The 21848-nt window shown below is 31.0% G+C and overlaps 1 protein-coding gene and 1 non-coding gene across 2 annotated transcripts; both read left to right on the top strand.

Moving 5' to 3' along the window:
* Positions 1-10774: 10774 nt before the first annotated feature.
* On the top strand, positions 10775-12094 carry LOC100778203 (S-adenosylmethionine decarboxylase proenzyme 4). Its single transcript, XM_003547180.4, has one exon. The coding sequence runs from the start codon at positions 10927-10929 to the stop codon at positions 11977-11979; it is 1053 nt and encodes a 350-aa protein (XP_003547228.1). The 5' UTR covers positions 10775-10926; the 3' UTR covers positions 11980-12094.
* Positions 12095-19405: 7311 nt separating this feature from the next.
* Positions 19406-19488, top strand: TRNAL-UAA (transfer RNA leucine (anticodon UAA)). Its single transcript has one exon. It is a non-coding gene; the product is annotated as a tRNA-Leu (tRNA).
* The last annotated feature ends 2360 nt before the right edge of the window (positions 19489-21848 follow it).

The following is a 21848-nucleotide window of genomic DNA, read 5'->3' as shown; positions in this document are numbered from 1 at the left end:
CTAAATTAAATATACTCTTGATAAAAATATATTCAAATTAACAAATATTCTATGCCTTAGCCAGTGAATCATTAAGGAGGTTAGATTATAGTCCATTTAAGCAAATTGAAACAAATTGGTGTGAACTAGATTCAGAATATCCCACCTTACAAAAAAAAATCAAAGAGTAAAAGAAAAATTGGTGGAAGTCTAACACTTTACTGAATGAAGAATAAAATAAGGAGATGATAGATAAGACGACACATATAATTAAAACAATAAGAGTAAAAGAAATCTGTGATTTAAATGTCCAAAAGAAAAAGGTGTAAAAATTTATCACTACCTTGAATTTGTAGAAAAAAGTTGAAAAGACAGAAATAAATAATATATTTGTATACTAATTAAGAGAAACAAAGTTAATCCAAAAAATTTAAACATTGAATTACATTTTTAAAAAGAAACTACCACAAAAGAATAAATGACTCTAGTCCCTCACTTTCCCCCTGTTGAGTGGTGTTTTAGTCTAGAACTAAAAAAAATTAAAAAAAATCCTCCACGCTATCTTTCCTACCAAATAATTAATAAATACTTTATCTTATCCATCTTTCTTTGTATTCCTTATCCATACACACCCGCACATTATAATTGAAATTAAAACAATGTTTATCCCGTCATTAATTGAAAGCCATAAATCCCACACGTTACTCGTGTTAGGTAATTATTTTGATGGATTTTTTAACAAATAGTCTTATGTTATTTTTGTCTAGGACCGACCATGCGTATATATCCAGATACTACTATATTAGACGTTCCATTAATTAATTTAGGTCGAGTCGGAATAAAATGGATCACTATTGGACAAAGCTCACGTCTAACTAATCTGATATCTTGGCTAATGAGTACGGCAACAGTGTCTAATTGAAGCAACTATGTTAGCTGAATAATTTTATTCTTATCTTCATTAGTCCATTTTTGTAAACTGAATCCGTGACCCCAGTAGCAGGATACAAGCATTATTTACGTCACGTTATGTACATGTATTATACTCATAACACAACAACTTTATAATAATTATATAATATCTATATTAAGATTCACTCCTTTCCTAATCTCAGTACCAATCCTTACAGACAGCTCTAAACAATACTTAATGGCATACTAGAAGATTCTTGTCCCCCTATAGATTTACCATTTGTTTTCCCAATACACTAATATATATACTAATGTAGATTAATGTCTTAATCCTATTTATGTTTGGGTTGGGACATACAGAATCTTAGCAGGTAAAAAGTTTTCCGCAAAAGGCCATGACTTCTAATGCATGCCATGCATTTTGAGACAGCTATCAACTAAAGGGTTAAAAAAAAAAGGTGAAGAAATCTAATAGATCAAACAAACAGAACAAAACAGAGTTCATGTTATGATTTCAATATAGGATTTCTAATTGATAATATGCACATGCCTAGCTATTTAATTGTTTTTTTTTTTTTAAACAAACCTAGTAGCTACTTTGTTAGTTGTTTTCTACATTAAAAAATGAAACATAAGATCATAGTCTAGGTACTCTGATTTTTTCCATATAATTAAAACTAAACATTTAGCTCCAAAACAATTCAACATTTAAAAATGAAGACTAATAAGGATTAAGAGTTCCAAGGCATAGATAATGTTACCCTTTTAAGATACATGGTATGACCCATGAGAAAACCTAGTCACATTTAGTTCTATTGCCCCTTGAGAGGGGGATATATATTATTAACAATGCTATTAAAGCTTTTTCAATGTCCAAGAGATTTGCTTTTCAGAAACCTAGAAATTAATGGATGTTGGGAATAACTTGGAGTCAGGGATGTAGAAAGTTCAATTAATAAGAAAAGAATATTACTACTATTAATTAACCATGTAGTAAGCTTTATGAAGAGGACAGATAGTTTGGAGCAGAGGGAACATGATGGCCTCCACGCTGACTTGTATCCGTGCCAACATGCCTCAACCTCTCTCTGACATTATCAATTGCTTCAAAGGCATCTCTTGGCTCTGTCCTTGAGACAGATATGAAATCTCATATCTGTAACTACAATTTATTTTCATATTCATAATTACTGTTTTTTATTTAATAATTTCATGTGGCCTTTAGCTATATCATAAATGTTTTCTATTATCAGCAATTCACCATAAAGTCCATGGATTCTATGATGTGGTAGTTTTCTTCCTTTGTTAATATTTTCCGTAAAATTAAGATTTAATTTCCCATACTTATGTTCATTGTTAAAGAATTTATTACTTGAATTGTTTAACAATGAGCACCATCATGGTTAAAGGGGCCAAATTCAAGTAATTAATTCTTTAACAATGAACATAAGTATATGAGTTTGCTACTAAAGAGGTTAAATGCATTTGCTTAGTGTAACCAGCACATATGAAATATATATGTCATCCTCTTCAAAAATATCATGGATGGCATTATGTAGAAAAATATTTGGCCACTCACTCAATATGAGCTTCCTCTTCAGCTATACGCAGTTTGATGCAGTTCTAGGTTTCATGGTTGAGTAGAGCAGCCATTCAGATATATTTCCGATTTGAATCTTGAGAGTTGAAGCTTTGAAAAATATATGGCCCTTTCATTACTCAAATAGTTTTATTTTGTTTTTGCAGTTAGGTTCTAGGATTGCTTAATTCCATGTCTTGTTTCCTTTTTTTATAAAATTAAAACAGTATAATAATGCTTACCACTTTATTCATTCAGATTAATTATAGCAATTAAAGAAGAAGAAAAAATTATATATATAACGACACTATCTCTCACCTTCCTTTCCTTCCCACTCTCCCTAGAGCGTGGAGCAAAAAAACATTCAAATTAGGGTGAACCGTGATGTGCTAGGCAACAAGTGCAATTCAACTGTTGGAATGACACCATGTTTATGTCAGCACTTGTTCAGATTCCACTAGTGTTAGTAATAGTAGTTGGGTATTCATAAGCTGGTTGAACAGTAAATGATAAGCTTAATTAATTAGATTTAGGGTTATATTTAATCAATTAAGATCTAGAGTTAATGCTCAAGACCTTTGTTCGGGGAAGCAAAATAACTAGATTTGAATGAAGAATGGCTATTATTGTCTCCAACTTGGTGAGATTCTGTCATGATTGGGGAAGGTGATATAAGACCAAACCTATTTGTAGTATTTTAAGTATCGCTTTTTAATTAAAATTGAAATTTACCTCAATAACGCAATAAAACTCAGGACATTAAAAGTTGATCGCCATTATCTGAAGTGAAAGTCTATTTTTGACTAAAAAAATACTACAAATAGTTCTTAAGACACTATAGCTAATTTCTATCTTACAAATTTTATAATTCTTAATTAATTAATGTGCACTACATATTATATTATATTATAATATTTATATTAGTTATTTATATTTTTTATGAACTCAATATAAATAATTTAATTTGATAAATCTATTAGAGTATCTACAAAAAATTAATATAGACTTAATAAATGAAAATCATTTGACCCATTAGTAAATAATGGAATTATAATAAATTTAAAATATGAAACCCTAAAATGTCAATAGTGTGTATGATTATTTTGCATTAAGTATTTTATGAAAATTGTATGAAGTCATATATGAAAATATTTTGCAATATATTTTTTAATATTTTCTTGAGAGTATCGATAGCATTAAGTATTATCAATTACAAAAAAAATACTCGTTAAAAGAGTTGATAAGCTAAAGTGCAAATGTCATGAAAAAACACTTTTGTACAATTGCCGCAATCGATCAATTTAGCGGCCGATTAGAGCAATGGCAAAATCTGGGCAATAGATAAAATCATAGAGCAATGGCGAGGAGATATTTGAAAGACAAAAAATGCAAATCACAATGATTCCAACAATACATGCTTGCAGAATGATAATCAGATTCAGACGTCACAGTTTCTAGTTAGAGGACAAGAGATCTTCTCAAGTCTTTAAACACCCCAAAGTTACGTCAATGAGATGCAGTCTTGGTATCTTGCATGTCATCCACTTGAGTGCTACCATATTCTCTTTTTCAGAGTGCAAACTTCAAATATCAAACATTACTGGTTTTTCTTCTTCTTTGTTTTGTTAAACAGGTAAAATTTATTCAAGAGTAAACACGACCAATTCAACCTTTAAAAAAATTACTTCATCCAATTTAGTATCTAATAAGACGCAATCATTTTCCCTATATTTTTAGCAAATGAGTAATCCTTAAAAAGTAAATTTGTACGAACTTAGTCTTTGATAAAATCATTAGTAATTCAAATTAGTCCTTAAAAATGTTAACTTATTAAGTGAGTGGAAAAACTAAAGTGTCCAACATCTATAATTCTGAAAGAATATTTGATGCATTTAAGAGCAAATCATCGAGTGATTTTAATTTTTAAAAATACGAATTAGTTACATTTACTCTGTATTTAAGATCGTAATTTACTTCTATCCCAATCCATAACTAATAGATAAGAGTCTTTTGACAAAATAGAAAAGTCAAACTAGTCGAAGCTAAATTTAATTACTTTGTAGTATGACACATAAGTTTTAAATTTGATTCTAGCCGAAAAAATTGTGGTATATTTGAATTTGAAAAAGATAAATTCTAACTTTTATAAACTTTTTTTCACCCAAACAAAAAATGCAATCATAATTAGTATGGTAAATCTTTCTTAACGTAGAATTTTTTTAAATTAACCTCTAATTTCGAGTTCAAATCTTAAATTGCAGCAATGTTAAATATTTTAGAAAAAAATTTATTGTCTATACTCTATAGTAATTGAATAAATATCCTCTCCATTTACTAGAAGCTACAAAAGTGTTGTCTTTCAATCTCTTATTAGATCCTTTTGAATTACTAATGATTTTATCAAAGACTAAGTCAGTACAAATAAACTTTTTAAGGATTAATCATTTGCTAAAAATGTAAGAAAAATGATTAAGTCTCATGCTTGTAAGCTTGGAGGACTATTTATTTTATTTTATTATATACTAAATTGGATGAAGTTTTTTTAAAAGGCTGAATTAGTCATGTTTACTCTTGAATAAATTTTACAGGTATTGTGTCTTTCTTCTCTCCACTGGATGTTTCAAATACGGGAGAGACATCGAACTCATAGTACTATTAATTTTGTCTTGTAATTCAAACACAGCCTATGGTTTATATTAAGAGAAAAAGTTCAAAAAAAATAAAAAATAAAATAAAAACAATGTATTTTATTAGAAAGTGTAATTAATGAATTCTTATAAAGATTTTCAATATAGCATTAATAATTAATAGTAGAGTAGTATAGTTGGGAAGATAGGACATGAATTTGAGTGAAGATGGTACTATGGTTGTGCGGTGAGTCGAAAGAGGGCATGATTGGGTAGGATTTCCCTGTACAGAAAACTTGCATTGTACGGGAAAGTAAACGAATAAGACAGCTGACAGACAAGAGAAAGAAGGTCACGCAGCAGAATGATGCATGCGAGAGATTCGAATTTTGCAAGAAATTAAAATAGACATGCATTTGTTTTCAAAATGATGTGGCGTGTATGGGAGGAGTATCTCCACCTTTTGGAGATAGATAGATTTTGCTCAGTGCTCCAGGTCTCACATTAAACATTTCAAGGAAATCAATTAAAATCATTTTTGGATTGGCCTCTCTCCCCATATTTTATTTCAATTGTGGGGGACTTTCTATTTTCAAGAGATTGGCCACTTAAAAGCTCAGAACATGTCTTGTTTGTTTCAAAAAATATCAGCACACCTACGAGGAATGATTCTTGTGGGAACCATATATCCTTCACAAGAATCATCTTTAGTAGATATAGATTTAATTAATTGTTTAATCTTTATATTTAAAAACTATATTTTATTGTTTGCTCTTGGCAGTGTAATTAAAATCATAACAAAATGAAGACATAAGAAGTAATACATGGGAAAACTGCTTGTATAAAACTTAAAATTAAAAATTTTAAGTGTAGAGACTAAAACAAAAAGTTAACGCAGATATAAGAACCAAATGATCAATTAAACTATTTATTTATCTATTTAATTAGTTATTTGAATTAATTTAGTTTAATATCAAAACTTTTTTATATTGTACCAATATGAAAAAAAAATCTTATTAAAAAGATAATTATTCCAAAATTAAAATTATTACTAATCATGCACTTATCCTAAAATTTTCTTAAGCATGTTCACACAATCGTCAAGATTCTACTTTGATCAGAACTGCTATATCTTAGTCTCACAATCAATTAACACCTGAGGTGGGGTACTACTAAAAAATTAATAGAATGTTATTCTTATGTTAGTTTGTTTGTTTCATTCAATAATACGTAATATTGAGTACACAGGATTAAATTCCTGTTTATCTTGCACGGTACATCATGTTTAGTTTGTAGAGGAAGATGAAAATGTCAAAAGAAAAGTATAATAAAACGAATCAGACCCACGCCAATATTAAGCTGTAACCATTAGCTACTATATAGCTAGCCAATAAAAGCCTGAGATACAAAAGATTTTGTTTTATTGAAAAAAGAAACAAAAAAAAATGATCAAATGAAGCATCCAACCACTTTTCATGGCTTCTTGGACTACTCTTGAGGGCATGCACTAAATTAGTATGAATATTATAAAGGAAGCCTTTCCAAATTTTGAGTTGCAACCTGGTGGGGTCGTGTTGAAGCAATTTGCCAAATTTTGTGCGCATGGTACAGTGATGCTCATTAGTATAGACTAGACTCTTGTAAAATGAATTTGCAAACACAACACTTATTTGTGCTTGTGTGCCAATTCGCTTCATTGTATGCTGAAATTTGCGCATGCAAGCAAGTATGGCGGCTAAAGCCCGCTTGTTCCTTGCCAACTTATGCCATTGTCTTGCAGTTAAGGGCTCAGTGGGGACACCATGTCCCTCAAATCTCATCAACACTTCAAACAAAGATGGACCCTTGTTGTGCCTTTAAGTTTTGGGACACATGTTTAGATGATGTGTGTAGCCTTGTGGGGTCATCCACGGTGGTTGTCTAGGGGGCACATAGTGGGACCAATCATGGGTTTGGGGTTTGCATTATTATGGTTATTTGGGCTAAGGAATGAGGTGGAGGGTGGAGAAGAAAGTTAAAGAGGATGTGTATGTGGCGTTTAGGCTTGTATATGGGGTTTAGAAAGGTGACTACTTTTAGTGGGACCAAACTTTAAGATTAAGAAGACGGTTTCAAGTTTCAACTCCAAACTTTTTACTCTTTTTTGAAGAAAAAAAAAATCTTTTTCTATGTCTCTTCAAATTACCCAAGTCCTTGCCTACAACTAATTCTAGGATGGGATGAGATTTTGCTTGAAACTTTCGATGTGAAAAAGGTGGGGGATTTGGATGAGTTTGAGACTTTTTAAACAAGATTTAATTCAACAAAGAGCTTGACCATTTTTTTATGTTGTGTGTATGATATTGGATACGGAAAGGGAGTGAGATTGTATTGGCAAGAACCAATGTTTGTGAATGTGTGTGTCTGCGCGTGTGGTTTGGTTGGTTTGCCTTGCGTGTGAGAGAACTTAAGTGTGGGCTTGTGAGATAGTGTTGAGTTTGGTAGTGCGCGTGCATCACAAAGAGGTGGATATTGTGGTCATTATGGTGGCTGCCAGCCACAACCATAAGATTTATTGATGACGGCATACATTCTACATCATTTCAACCCCTTAAAACTGCAAAATTTTGATTCTAACTCACAAATTTTCATCATTGCCTTCCCCCCAACCTTTCTCTACTCAAATTTAGTTTATTCAGTCCCCTTATACCGTTCTGTTGTAGTGGTAATAGTATAGTGTATGCTAGATTTTGTGTACTTTTTCTTTTCATTTAGAATAATTAATACATTCTACCCGTCTTTATACTAAGGAGAAGCTTCTGTATTGTTGGTTATGCTGAATTATTATTGACATAATGTCCACAATACTCGTAAATTGAAAGTCAAGGAGACCACCTATATGATGGAGAAGTTAGTTTTACATGTCGGCAGAGACAGGCTACCAAAACTTCTTCTAAAAGACCATGAAGCACTAATTACTTCCTTTTACTTCAAAATTACTGTTACTTCTATATGAGACTAGCTAGTTAAACATTTTGATCCAAATCAACTTTATGTCCCCAAGTTAGAAGAGAGTCATTATATTTTACCTTGGCTTTGATTAGAAACAAAATTGCAAACTGAATGTCATTTATAAGCAGTTGTTGAGTAGTATATACAGGTTAGAATTATAAGCGTTGATGGTATTATTCCATTAGTCTCCAAAATATTTTAAAGGAATTTCAACGTGAAAATGTTCAACTTTCATGGTAACATAATGATGAACGTTATTTAGTTGTTTTTATAAACCAAGCTTTTTAAAAACTAATCACTTGGAGGATAAAGGTAATCGTTTTTAAATTTGATGCTGACATGGTTAACAAGTGTGCATGCATGCTTTGATAAATACAGAAATTAAATTGTTAAATTAGAAGAAAAAAAAATAATGATAATGCCACCTAGCTACATGAAACTGCATGAAGAATAAAAATGATGTTGGTGCTTTTCATTTCACGTACGGGCCTCCCCAATTCAAGGATATTCTCATTATTTACCTGACACGCCTGATTTCTTTTGGTTTTTTCTATTTTGTTCCTTCATATTTTTCCTTCTGCAAATAATAATAATTATTATTCTAACACCAAATATGGATCATATTTTGAGCACGTCAAGATTTTGGTTAATTAACACCTGCTCTCCTAGCAATAGACAAAGATGTCTCCATCAACTGAGGTGTCTTCACTTTTCCATTATGCAGAGGCCATTATCTATATCAGAGTATGCTCATATCAAACAGAGTCCCAAGTGATTGGGTCTTTTTACTTTTTGGTTACAAAATGCTCTGTTTACCCTATTTTTAACTGGAGCTCTAATTTAAACGGTCTATTAATTATCCCTACAGAGCTCATAAATCATAATTGTTGTTTTTCAGAACAACAATACAGCATCTAGCTCCGGTTGATGATTATGTCTCTATTTTAATAGAATTATCATTCAAATAGTTAAGTTGAATGCCGATGCTGAATTTTGACTCACGGAATCAAATTCCTTTGAATGAACAAGGTCTCTTGAAACATTACTAAATCTCCAGTTTCTTTGTGATTGTGAAAAGAAGTATATGATATGGTTTCAACATAATTATTTCTGATACTTCTCATCATCAGTTCAACCAATCATTCTAGTCAAATTAGCCCCACATATCGTTCAAACTTCAAATTTAATTGATTTTACTTTAAACTAAATACTAAATATAGTAGCAAGGCATGGAACTAACGCTACATACTAGAGAGCCCACATTGTAAAATATAATATTTGAAATAAATCAAATATTAAACAACGATATTCCCCCTTAAACCTCTCAAATCGACTTTCACTTTTCCAAATTTCTTAAGGGAAAAAAATACGAAAAACACATAATATTCTTATATACATAAACAATGATATATATATATATATATATAATCTTATATATCAATTAACTAATAGAGTTGAGTCTAGCTAAAGAGACTACTCTCTCACATTATTACGAATTAAAGATTCAAATCTCATTTGAATAAAATATCCACATTTAATGTCCGATCTATCTTAAATTTAGATTACCTCTTAAGAAAGACATCTATGAAAAACAAAATGAATCTTATATATCAAGCCAAATACTAAAAGTTACCAATTAGTTTTCATTACAAACACACAAAAGATGATTTCGGTTAAATTTTCTTTTATATTTTCTAATTATTTTAACCAATATTTGTTATTAAAAAATTAGCACCAAAGATATTGTTGTGCTTCGTATGATTTGTGCGAGCATATATGTATTAATTTGTGCTAAATAGCATCGTTGATATATCAAATACTTCATTAATAGTTTTTTTTTCTCTTTTCTTATTATCTTATTTCACCTTTGCATATGTTTCTCTCTTGTTCTCTCTACGTATCAATTAACACCTAGATGTCTTTAGATAATTTTTCCTATATATTATAAGAAGCTAAGTAGAATTAGAAGGCAGGCAGAAATGTAGAAAATATATTTGAAATATTAAACCACGTTTTTCCCTTAAACATCTCAAAACTATTCTCAGATTTTTTAAAGAGTAGTGAATAGTGATACATTAACATTTCTTAATTTTAAATATCTTATTAATATTTCTTATTTTTCACTATCTCTTTCTTTCCCATCATAAATTTTACTATACTTTTTTTTTCTCCCTCTTTCACTAGGTGTAGAATACCATTATGGGTGCATCAAACATTTTTCTTTTCTAAATTCCTAAACAAATATTCCTATATGTTATTGGAAGGAGTATGATATTTAGACGACTAAACAATATCAACACTCCATTAACATTATTCATTTTTCTCAATCTTTTTTTTTTGTCGCATCATGTTATTAATTACTTTTTTTTCTCTTCCTATCAGGTATCCAAATATAATTTTTCTATTCGAAGTTACAATAATGCAGATTAATAAGGCAGAAAGAGTCATTAAGGTGGGGGAAGAGTGGAGGCATAGAATAGGGAATGACAAAGCAAGAAAGAATTGATGAGCGTGGGCATATTAATTCTGTTGGTGTCTGTGAAGGAAGCTATGAGAAGATTGATGAACTAAAAAAAACATAACAAAATTGTTGCATATCATCATCCTATTTCACTTCATTATGCCTACTATCATGATTCTTGGTTCCATCACCCGCATGCTCATGCTCACACCACCCTTCTAATTTCTAAACACTCACTCACTCACTCACTCACTACTCTCACTCCACCTCACACACACCTATAAATCCAAATCACCCTCAATATCCTTTCCCTCACATTTCTCTCACCATTACCACAAACACCACCATCACTCTTCGTTATTCATTCTTGATCTCCAATGGCATTCGCATTCTCAGGTTTCGAAGGCTTCGAGAAGCGGCTGGAGCTCCATTTCTTCGGTGATGACCCAACCATCCTCCAACTGGGCCTCAGAAAACTCTCCTTCGACTGCATACAACAAACCCTACAAGCAGTCCAATGCACTGTGGTTTCAGCCGTTGGAAACTCCTACTTGGACGCTTATGTGTTATCAGAATCAAGCCTCTTTGTGTACCCAACAAAGATTATCATCAAAACGTGTGGGACAACGCAGCTTCTCAAATCCATTACTCCCTTGATCTTCTACGCGCAGACCCACCTCGGCCTCACCCTCTCTTTGTGCCGCTACACCCGCGGAAGCTTCATCTTCCCCTTGTCACAACCCTTCCCCCATACCAGCTTCGAACACGAAGTTACCTACTTGGAAACAACCCTCCCTTCAGACCTGTGCTTCAGAAAAGCCTCCATTATGCCCTCAAAATCCTCCTCACACTCGTGGCACGTGTTCACCGCCACGAATATTCCTCATCACTCTCACGCGCCTTACAGCCAAAACCACGCTTACACCATGGAAATCTGCATGACCGACCTCGACCCCGTCCTCGCCCGGAAGTTTTTCCGCCGCCCCGGCGACGGAAAAACCGGTGACTCCGCGGGGAAGGAAATGACGGAGCTCACCGGAATCGGCGAGATTAACTCGCACGCGCTCGTGTGCGATTTTGCGTTCGACCCGTGCGGGTACTCCATGAACGGCATGGATGGGGAGTGGTACTCCACCATTCACGTGACGCCGGAAGACGGTTACAGCTATGCGAGTTTTGAATGCGTGGGGTCCATGTCCGATGACGTGGACATAATCCACGTGTTGAGGAAGGTGGTTCAGATATTCCGACCGGGGACGATGTCGGTTTCTACGACGTCGTCGTTGGGGAGCGAGGTGTGGAGAGAGGTAGCGGGTGCGGTGGAGCCCATGGGACTGAAGTTGAGAAGCTGCGCGATGGACCAGTTCCCGGATTCTGGGAGTGTTGTGTTTCAAACATTTACGCCGCTTCGCCGGAAAAGTGCACAGTAGGAGGTAGGAATTGGATGAGGTAGGGTTTAGGTGAAAAAAATTTAGGGGTGGTGACGTGGCAGGATGTGATTGGTATTGGTTGGTTTATTATGGTGGTGAATATATTTGTTTTAGTGGGGGGGGGGGGGGGGGGGGGGGGAAGAAAGAACTAAGAATTGAAGTAGTAATAGAGAGGATTGGTTTTGGAATAGTAAGTGGTGGAGGTTGGGATACTACTGGGTCTGGGAGGTTCATCATAATGCACCCCACTTAGGCTTGTCACGCCTAAGAATTTTGAAAACGTGTTAGTGGGTGTAAAAGTGCTCTTGTTTTTTTTTTTTAGGTTATATATTGAACTTCCTTTCTCTCTTCTGTGTTTTGTGATCGATCAATCTCTTTGTATTTTAATTATGCTTTGCTTAGCTTCTCACGAGTGTCTACACACCGTGCTCTCCTACAGTTAAATGAGCCACATACCTCATGATTTTGTTCATAGATAAATTTAAAGAACAAAAATTACACTTTTTGATACTTTTTATTTTCAGCCAATATATTTCTCATTTACCCTTTGGTTTCTGGCACTGTGTTTTCAAGGATCGCTGTAGATGCATGAATCATTAACAGGGTTATACTTACATGGAATAAAGATGAGTTGGAACTTGGAATGCCACATTTTCTTTTGCATGGGCTTTTGTCTCGTTATATTTTGTAAATCCAAAAAGAAAGAAAAAAATATCCATGTACGTCTGATAAGGAATTAAACCTCAACGAAGAAAAAATAAGATGGCTATCTGAATTTGTATGTTACCATCTTTCATTCATTTGGATGGATATATAATTTTATTTTTTTTGGTATTAGGGATAGTATTGTTTTATTTGTTAAACCGTTCCTGGAATCTCAACCTTGTAAGAACATTATATTATTCTGAGTGTAATTTGAGGACGTAGCACTTATATATGCACATGCATTGCGCAGGTGTATATAACTAATTAACAAAACATGGTAGTGTAGTGGTGGCATTTTATGGGCATTAAGAAACTTAAAGTGCACGTGGCCATAATGGAATTTGGGTGACACGCCTTGTAGAAGGCAAATAGTAGATGACAAAAGTAAGAGAAAAGTAGAGAAGCAATAATAATTTGTTCCAAATTCTTGGCTGCCTTTTTTGTAAACTATGAGATCTTATTCCGAAAAAGGTTCATAATTAGTATACTCATTTGACATAATACAAATTAAACGACAAAAGACGTAAATACAATTCAGTGACTTTAGGGTGACAGTTCGGGTCCTTATATACACGTTGATTTTGAGTGAAGTCAAGATAAAGGTACGGTGGAACTTAACTTTCCACTGTAACGTTATATTGGTCTAGCTAATTCGGTCCATTAGAAAGTTGGACTTTGAAATTAAAACTGTACTTGTTGATCCACTTCATTATCAAATACTTATTTGAAATATTGCATGACATGTTTAAATACTTGTTTTTTAACGTAGTGTCATTAGTAGGGTATCACTTGGATCTTTGTGATGGTATGGTTATTTAGTATTTATGAGATAAATAATTCATGTGAAGCACTCATCAAGATGAGGGTGGGCTAGCTTATAGCTATTCAGAATGGAGCAACTGGGGTGATGCGGAAGCCACCCGGGTAGGGCTTATCAAGCGGTCTAGATCATATCCACCTCATCCAAAAGCGGGTATGTATTGGCTGTACTGAGATTTTGGTATCACTGGTACCACTTATTTACATAAAATATTTAATTTTCTGATAAAATAATAATAATAATAAATAAATAATTGATCGACCTTATAAATTTCACTTAAATATCACCCCACGTTCCCACCCGACAGCATTAATCCAAATTACATAATTATAAATATTCCTCAAACATAACAAATCTACACAAAATTCATTGAAACGAGGTTTGGGTCATAAAAAAATAGCATATGGATAAAGAAAAATGGGAAATAGGAATTACTTGTTCTTTTTGGGTTTTTTTTTTCAATTAGATTCAATATATGGATCAATTTCCTTCACCAAAAAAAAATGGATAAATTCCACAGGCTAAACAGCTGAGTATATAGTTCTCATATATTGATTGCAAATGAACAACCATATTCGTGTAGAGATTAGACTTTTTTTCTCAGGACGAAAATATATAGGAGATAAGTGATGTCTCTTTGATCCATTAGCATGGAATCGTGGACCCAAATAAAGCCCATCTGTTTCCTTAATAGGCATTTACTTTCTGCACTTCACTCAGTTTTCCTACACTTCTCATTTTTATTATGTAGATAAAATTTTCCTTAATGAGTCTCAACACTTCCTTCCCCAAATGTTATTCTAGAATGGTTATTCGGTAATACACTTGCAATCTGAAATGAGTATTCTGAAATACTCATCCAAAACATTATTCTGGAATATTCATTCTGGAACATGTTTCAAGATTTATAAGTCTATTATGAAATACCCATTTTATAATATAGTTGTAAATTTGGAATCTGTTTCATAATACCTATTTCAAAAGTTAGAAAAACCAAAATTCTTGTATGGGTATTCAAGAACATGTTTCAAGATTTACAAGTTTATTATGAAATACTCATTCTGTAATACACTTGAAAATTCATAACATGTTACGTAATACCTATTTTAGAAGCCAAAAACTCAAAAGTTCTTAATTGAATTACAAAATAGGTGTTCCATAGTACATTTCTGAATTTACAAGTGTATTATGAAATGGGTATTCCATAATAGACTTGAAAATCCCAAATATATGTTCCGAAATACCCAGAACCCTCAACAAAACCAAGCACTCACACCACAGTAGACCACAACCATATTACCTTCTTCGTGATCAAGGGAAGCAACAATGTTGCATGGGAGAGGAAAGCAGTGACAACGTCATGTGGGAGAAGGAAAGAGTGGCAAACCATGGGAGAGGGAAGTGACTCTGAATCGTAGGAGAGGAAAGCAACATCATCACATAGGAGAGGGGGGTTACCAGAAGGGGGTCTCGTGGGGGTACAAGGGCTTCTAAAGGTCAAGGGAGGTGTTAGAGATTTGAGTTCAAGACATTTGGAGGAAGAGAATATTGAAACTCATTAAAGGTAATTTAATCCACACAAGTAAGAATGGAAAGTGCAAGAAGTAGGTGGTGAAGTGCGGAAAATAAATATCTACTTAGTAACTTTGAAACCCAATTAACAAACAATGGAGTTTGTTTATAATCTTATAGTTGACCCATTATGTGCAATGGTTACAATTTTCCGATAATAAAAAAAAATTCTTAATTTAAAAGAACATTTTTAGCCTCAAAATAAGCTAATTAAAACTTAAGCACAAATTTAATAAAAACGCTATTTTTACCAATCAAATTTCGCATAAAACACGTGAATTTATCCTCATTATATCTTATTTATATGTTTCCAATTTTTCAATCATGAATATTTTTTATAAAAAAAAGACACTGTTCCACGTTGGCTTTTCGTGTGTTTTTTACGTCTGATTCGTGCTAAACAGATGTACTCTATTTAGATTAACTTAGTTTGAGACAAGAAGAAAAATTATTAGCTTCTTAAAAAAATTGGATTTATGCATAATTATTTTCTATAGTTGGATGTGTTTGAAAATCGTAAGTTCAAATGGGTATATATTATATATATTATATATACGACCTACATACTAAACCTAGACAGCAATGACGGATGGAAGAAAGAACAAACGCTTGTCATGATTGTGTGAAGTTCTTAGCCCAATGCATATGATATAATTGAAGGTTATGGACTATAGTTCAACTGAAGGAATAGGGAGGGGGGAATGGAAAACTAAATTCATAATATATGTCATATATGATATATTCATAATTCAATTCAATCAAATCTAATTGGTTTGATTCTATTTGATTTTCATAATTTTTTTTTGAAACTCAATCCAACTCAACCCAATTTATTCATGAACAATTTGATTCGGTTCAGACCAACGGGTTATCCATTTAAATTTTATATTTTTTTCTTAGAATTACTATTTTATATCATGATTCATCTAAATATTCAATACAATTAACATAATATTATTAAATGTCTGAAAGTAGTAAAATTGATTCATTTAATACCATTAACATAATATTCTAAAATAGACTAATACAAATTAAAATAAAATATTCTTCAACGAGATTTATTATTACAACCTGAATTACAATTATTTTCTATAAACTAATTTCTCACAACAAGGTTTGCTACAACCTGATTTACTGAAAGAAATCAACAAAATATGATTCATTAATATTGTAAACATGACAAAAAAAATATGGAAAAGGTGAAATAAATAACAATGTAGCTAAAAGTAATATCTTATGAAATTTCACTTGTGATTTTAACCCTTGGAATCCTAATATTAGCATTATTTAAAATCAAACCAAATAATTCTAAAAAATTTGATTGAATTTAATCGGTTCAATTCAATTTTAAATTTGATTTGATTTTGACTTAAATATATAAAAATGATCCAACTCAAATTATTCTGATCGATTTAAATCATAAATTATGATCGATTTGAATCAATTCAAATTTATAATGACTGTATCCATAAGCACCCTAATTGTTATTTCCTAAGCATCGTACCACAAGCTTTAATCAAACTAGTGAGTTGGGATATTAATGTATCAGTGAACTATGTATCTACGAAACTTAAAACCTCAATGACAATTGCAGAAAGTCTTTTTATATTCTATAATTAAGACAAATAACTTGCAATCAAAATAACGGGGTTTGGAATTTGCTCATGTCTAAGAATCCCTTGTAGCAATGTTATTAATTATGAAAACCCCAATACTATTTTGAAATGGATATAGCTAGCCATTTATATCACGTCTCAATTACCATATCTCATCACTGTAAATCATTTCCCTTTGTTGCCACAGTATTTCAGATTGGTACTCCTCATTTAAGCCCACACAAGTCAGTCCTTATCCAATATTAATTATACAAATAAAATATGTGGTATGTTAATTGGTGGATATCGGTTATTTGGACTTATTATGTAAGTGTTCCTATTGGGTTTTACTCGATGCCCACAGGCCACATGAGAGAGATTTCTGTTATCGTCTTGTGGTTATTAAATTATTATCTCATTAGACGATTATATTGTAGCATAATATTATGTGAAAAATCCTAGTCACCAAGACAGAGGACAATATCTCTCTCATTTATTCTCTTATTCAATATTTGGTGGTGTTCGTAATACAATTGAGACATTAAGGATGATTTTTATCTCCTCTTTGGGTACACATTCTTTAATCCTCTTATTTTGGGTACACATTCTTTAATCTTTAGGGAGTTGTTTCACAGACTATTTAATTATTTCTAGAAATATATACAGGACCGGAAAAAATATTCCACATTTATTATGAAGTAATAATAAAATCAATCTTAGGTATATTTAAATTCTAGAAAAAACATAATTCAATGTTCAATTTATATTTTGGAAAAATTATTTCCATAAGACATAAAAATCATGAATAAAAATTTATATATATGTGTCTGCACGCGCACACACATCACATATCATACATTACAATCACACATGTGTGTTTAATTTTTCACTAAATGTCATAACATATCACAATCACACTTTATGTGTGTTTAATGAGATATCACTGAATGTCATAGCATATCACAATCACACTGCTTTATGTGTGTTTACTAACTATCACTCCACTACTATCTCATTAAACACACATAAAGCAGTGTGATTGTGATATGCTATGACATTCAGTGAAAAATTAGAAGCTTGACCGACATAAAAAAGACTTATTGTTGACTACTGGTTTTTAATAAAGAACTAATTTTTACAACAAAAGTTTAAGATACTTATAGCATTTTTTTTTAATTTTTGGATCTTAAACCGTGCGTGTGTATGTGTAGGAACGAGAATTTTTTTTTTTCAATAATGATATTTTAATATTTATAATATATATTTTTAAGAAAAAAATAACTTAACCAACACATGTTTTAATTATTCTTTAAAATATAAAAAATAATCTTAATTAATTTTAATAATTAACCTAAGATATTTTTTAATAATATTTGAGAATAAAATTTTCATATTATATTCCCAGATAAAAATATCACAGGACTAAAAATTATACGTGAAAAGTCTTCCCCTTGTTATTGTTTTCATGTGTTATTAACATGCCATAATTGTTCATCACTTATTATTAATTTTCCATCACAGTCTTGTCAATTGTCTTGTATTAGAAATCTAAAGTCTTGCTAGAAAGTGGGAACTATATTGCAATTAATCAAATATTTTTCTTCACAACTCCAAAATGGAGCTAATTTAGGGTAGATTAAATCTTACTTATCGAGTGCGATAATGTTTTTTTTTTAAATTTCTTTTAGAAGAGATAAAAAAAAATGAATGAAAACTAAGTCCAAAAGACACACACTCCAGCCTAAAGGCATATATTGAGATTCACTAGCGATTCATGAAGGATAAGCAAAGACTCCATTGCCAATGCTCCCAACTTAGCAAGGACATTAATACAATGATTGTACTCTCTATACGTACGAAGAAGAGAAATTTCAATCCTTCGCATGTAATTGGGAATCATTGTTAGCTCATTCACGTAGAGGCTTTGATGTAGAATCTCACTCAGGACTAGTTGGATTGTGCATATAGAGCTTGAATAACCAACTACCTTTCTGAATTTAGCTACCCAACAAATGCAAATCCCATAAAACAGGGTCATAATCTCAGCATAAAGTATGTTAGATTCATTAAATCTAATAACGTAAAAATGTGTGTGTGTGAATTTGTCATGTAAGTGAATTCATTGTCAAAAAAAAAAAGTTGTCGCATTCATTCAATATAATACCATATCAATAAAATAAATTCTCCCCATAATCTTTTAAAAAAATCAGGATTGTGTGATAAATTAATTTTTTTTTAACAATACTAACACATCAAAATTAAACTTGTTGATGATTTAATTTGTCGTATTATACAATCCTCATGCAATCATCTCTTAATGAATCTAAATATAGTTATCTCTTAGCTTTTATTGTTTTACAACTTTATCAAGTGAGCATAATGTCGGTTAATAGAATCTCACACTTTTTGTTGAGGAATTTAACAATACATAATCAGAATGCTAAAAGAAATCTAGAAAAATTTTATTGTTTGACATTGATGCATATAAAAACAAAAGAACGAGATTTACTGGCTTTAACGCATATACGGATGGAATAACTAGTTATCAAAACATTCAACAAAAACTGTGTGTGCCAAACACTAAATAAAAGGATAACTAAAATATAAGTTGTTACCAAATTTAAGTGACCTTTTACAATTTTTCATTTAGGTTTGTTCGACTCAAAGGTGTGGAAAAAAAATCAGACAAGAAATAAAGATCTATTAACAGAAATAAGAAATTCATAAACATCGAGCTGGTTTGCCCGAGAGGTTAAGGGGGAAGACTTAAGATCTTCTGCACATAAGTGCGCGTGGGTTCGAACCCCACAGCCAGCACATTTTGAAACGCACTAACAAACTTTTGCTAACCATGAAAAGTTGAAAACATTTTTGTTTTCTTTCCTATTTTTGAAAAAAATTGGGCTTTCTTCATATTTTGGTATCCCTCCTTTTTCTTAAATTGGGAACCGGAACTGACCCATTATTGTGATGGACGAGCCTAATACAATAATGTCCATGTCCTACATTTGGCATTAGAAAGGAAAATATTTTTTTAATCATATTTTCAGGATTCTAATTAAGAATATTTAAATAAAATATTTTGAAAAGATGTTAACAACACACTCTTAAATACATTTTAAAAAAACATATTCTCTTTTATTAATTAAAAATTTACCTAATGCCACACAAAAGTTTTTTATAGGTCTCACTTATTTATTAAGTTTTACTCATAATTTTATAATTTGTAATAGTTTTAATTAATAGTAGAGAGTGAGTAGGAAAGATTATTAGAGAGTTGTTACTAATATTTTTAACTTTTTATTATATTAAAATTTATAAATAATTAATATTTATAACAGAATGCCACTTTTAGAAAATAGTGTATACATTGATCATATAAAAAGTTTTTATATTATTATTTAATATTTTTTGGTGTCACTCAAACACAAATAGTCATGTATGTTAAATTAGTCATTTTTCACAATAATTTCCTTTAAAATATACTTTATTTGTTCCTGTGTTTATGGAATATTGTTGACTAATTTATGTTTATTAATAAAACTGGATAAATTTATGTATTAGCATTAATTTTATCTATAATAATAATATTTTTTCAAAATTTCTCTTATTGTGAGTCTATTTATGTTTTTCAATCTATATAAGAGAGAAACAACTAATTCAATATATTTTAGTTTAAAATAATTAATGCACAAAAAACTGAAATTAAGTCTTATAAAAAAGATATAAGAAATTTTAAAAATTATGTCTTATAAATATAAAAAAAAATACTAACAATAATTTATTATTAACTGAGATTTTTTTTTTACACTGTTATTACATACAAATTGAACTTTTTTTCATTATCATTCCAAAGTCTGAAACGCGCTACACCTAAATTTCGTTCATTTATGCCGCTTCCATATTATTTAAATATTTCAATGGCAAGTCTATAGCATTTCAGGTGCAATTGGTTTCAGCCTACTTCCTATCAACATTATAAAGAATTTTTACATGCTATAAAATTTTGAATTCATACATAATTATATACTATTTTCTAAAGTCATTCTAACAAAATACTACTATATGTTTCTTATTCTATTAGATAGTAGTATTATAGTAACTGTTTGAGCGTAACGAGGATATCATAACTTACACCAGTTATGGGAAAAAATTATTACTTTTAAAAAAATAAACATAAATATGCTTCTAATATTTCAAAAAAAAATATTTTGTATTTGATCTCTATCATTATATTTACTTTGTTAACTTACTTGTCACCATGTGATAAAAAACATATTAACCGTTATAGTAAAATAAATGAATAAAATATTTTCAGATATTAAACACAAACAAAAAATCTATCAAGAATCAAATATAAAATTTCATAAATTTTTAGGAATAAATACCATATTTAGCCCAAATGGGTAGTGAATGATAGGTGCTACTGCTAGCAATCCCCAGCAATTCACTCATTCTCCTCTCGTAGAGCTTTAGTATACCCTTTATCTGAAAAATACGAAACTGTGGTAGTGCTACTGGTATACTGTATATGCATGATTCCTATTGCCTACTATTACTACAAGGAAAACAATCCTGAGTGGGATTAAATATTTATACTCTATATGAAAAATAAAGACATCTGGGCAAATAATTTAATTAAGTACTTATTTATTAAAAATAATATATATATATATATATATATATATATCTTCATAAATTTAACTATAAAATAAATTAAAGTATAAAAAAATCATAAGTTGTTTTTAAAAACCCGAATTGTGCAGTAAAAAACACACCTGAATTACAAGTTCTTCTAAACTATTCAAAATTATATATATATATATATATATATATATATATATATATATATATATATATATATATATATATATAACTATTCAAAATATCTCCAACTCTTTTATTACTTTCATTAGGGCGATATAATAATTCATAATCTACAATCCAATCAATACATTCGTACTTAAATCCAATTCAATCCATCTCTTTTAATAAATGAAAGTAGATGCGTTGATTGTTGGATTATTGTTATTAATGGGTGGTTAATGACCCATCCATTTTATTTTCCCAATCCATTGGATTATTAAATTATTGGAAATGGATTGAGTGGTTCTTCTTCCTATTATTGTTATCAAAAGTCCAAATCTTCTTGTTGATACATCTCCATCAGTATGTGA

The sequence above is a fragment of the Glycine max genome, chromosome 15 (assembly GCF_000004515.6).
Source record: "Glycine max cultivar Williams 82 chromosome 15, Glycine_max_v4.0, whole genome shotgun sequence".
Classification (NCBI taxonomy): Eukaryota; Viridiplantae; Streptophyta; class Magnoliopsida; order Fabales; family Fabaceae; genus Glycine; species Glycine max.
The sequence above is the reverse complement of the archived record's forward strand: the minus strand, read 5'-3'. Positions and strand labels throughout refer to the sequence as shown.

Bases quoted from the DNA above. Each gene is read 5' to 3' on its own strand.
- LOC100778203 (XM_003547180.4), top strand. From the start codon at position 10,927: ATGGCATTCGCATTCTCAGGTTTCGAAGGCTTCGAGAAGCGGCTGGAG.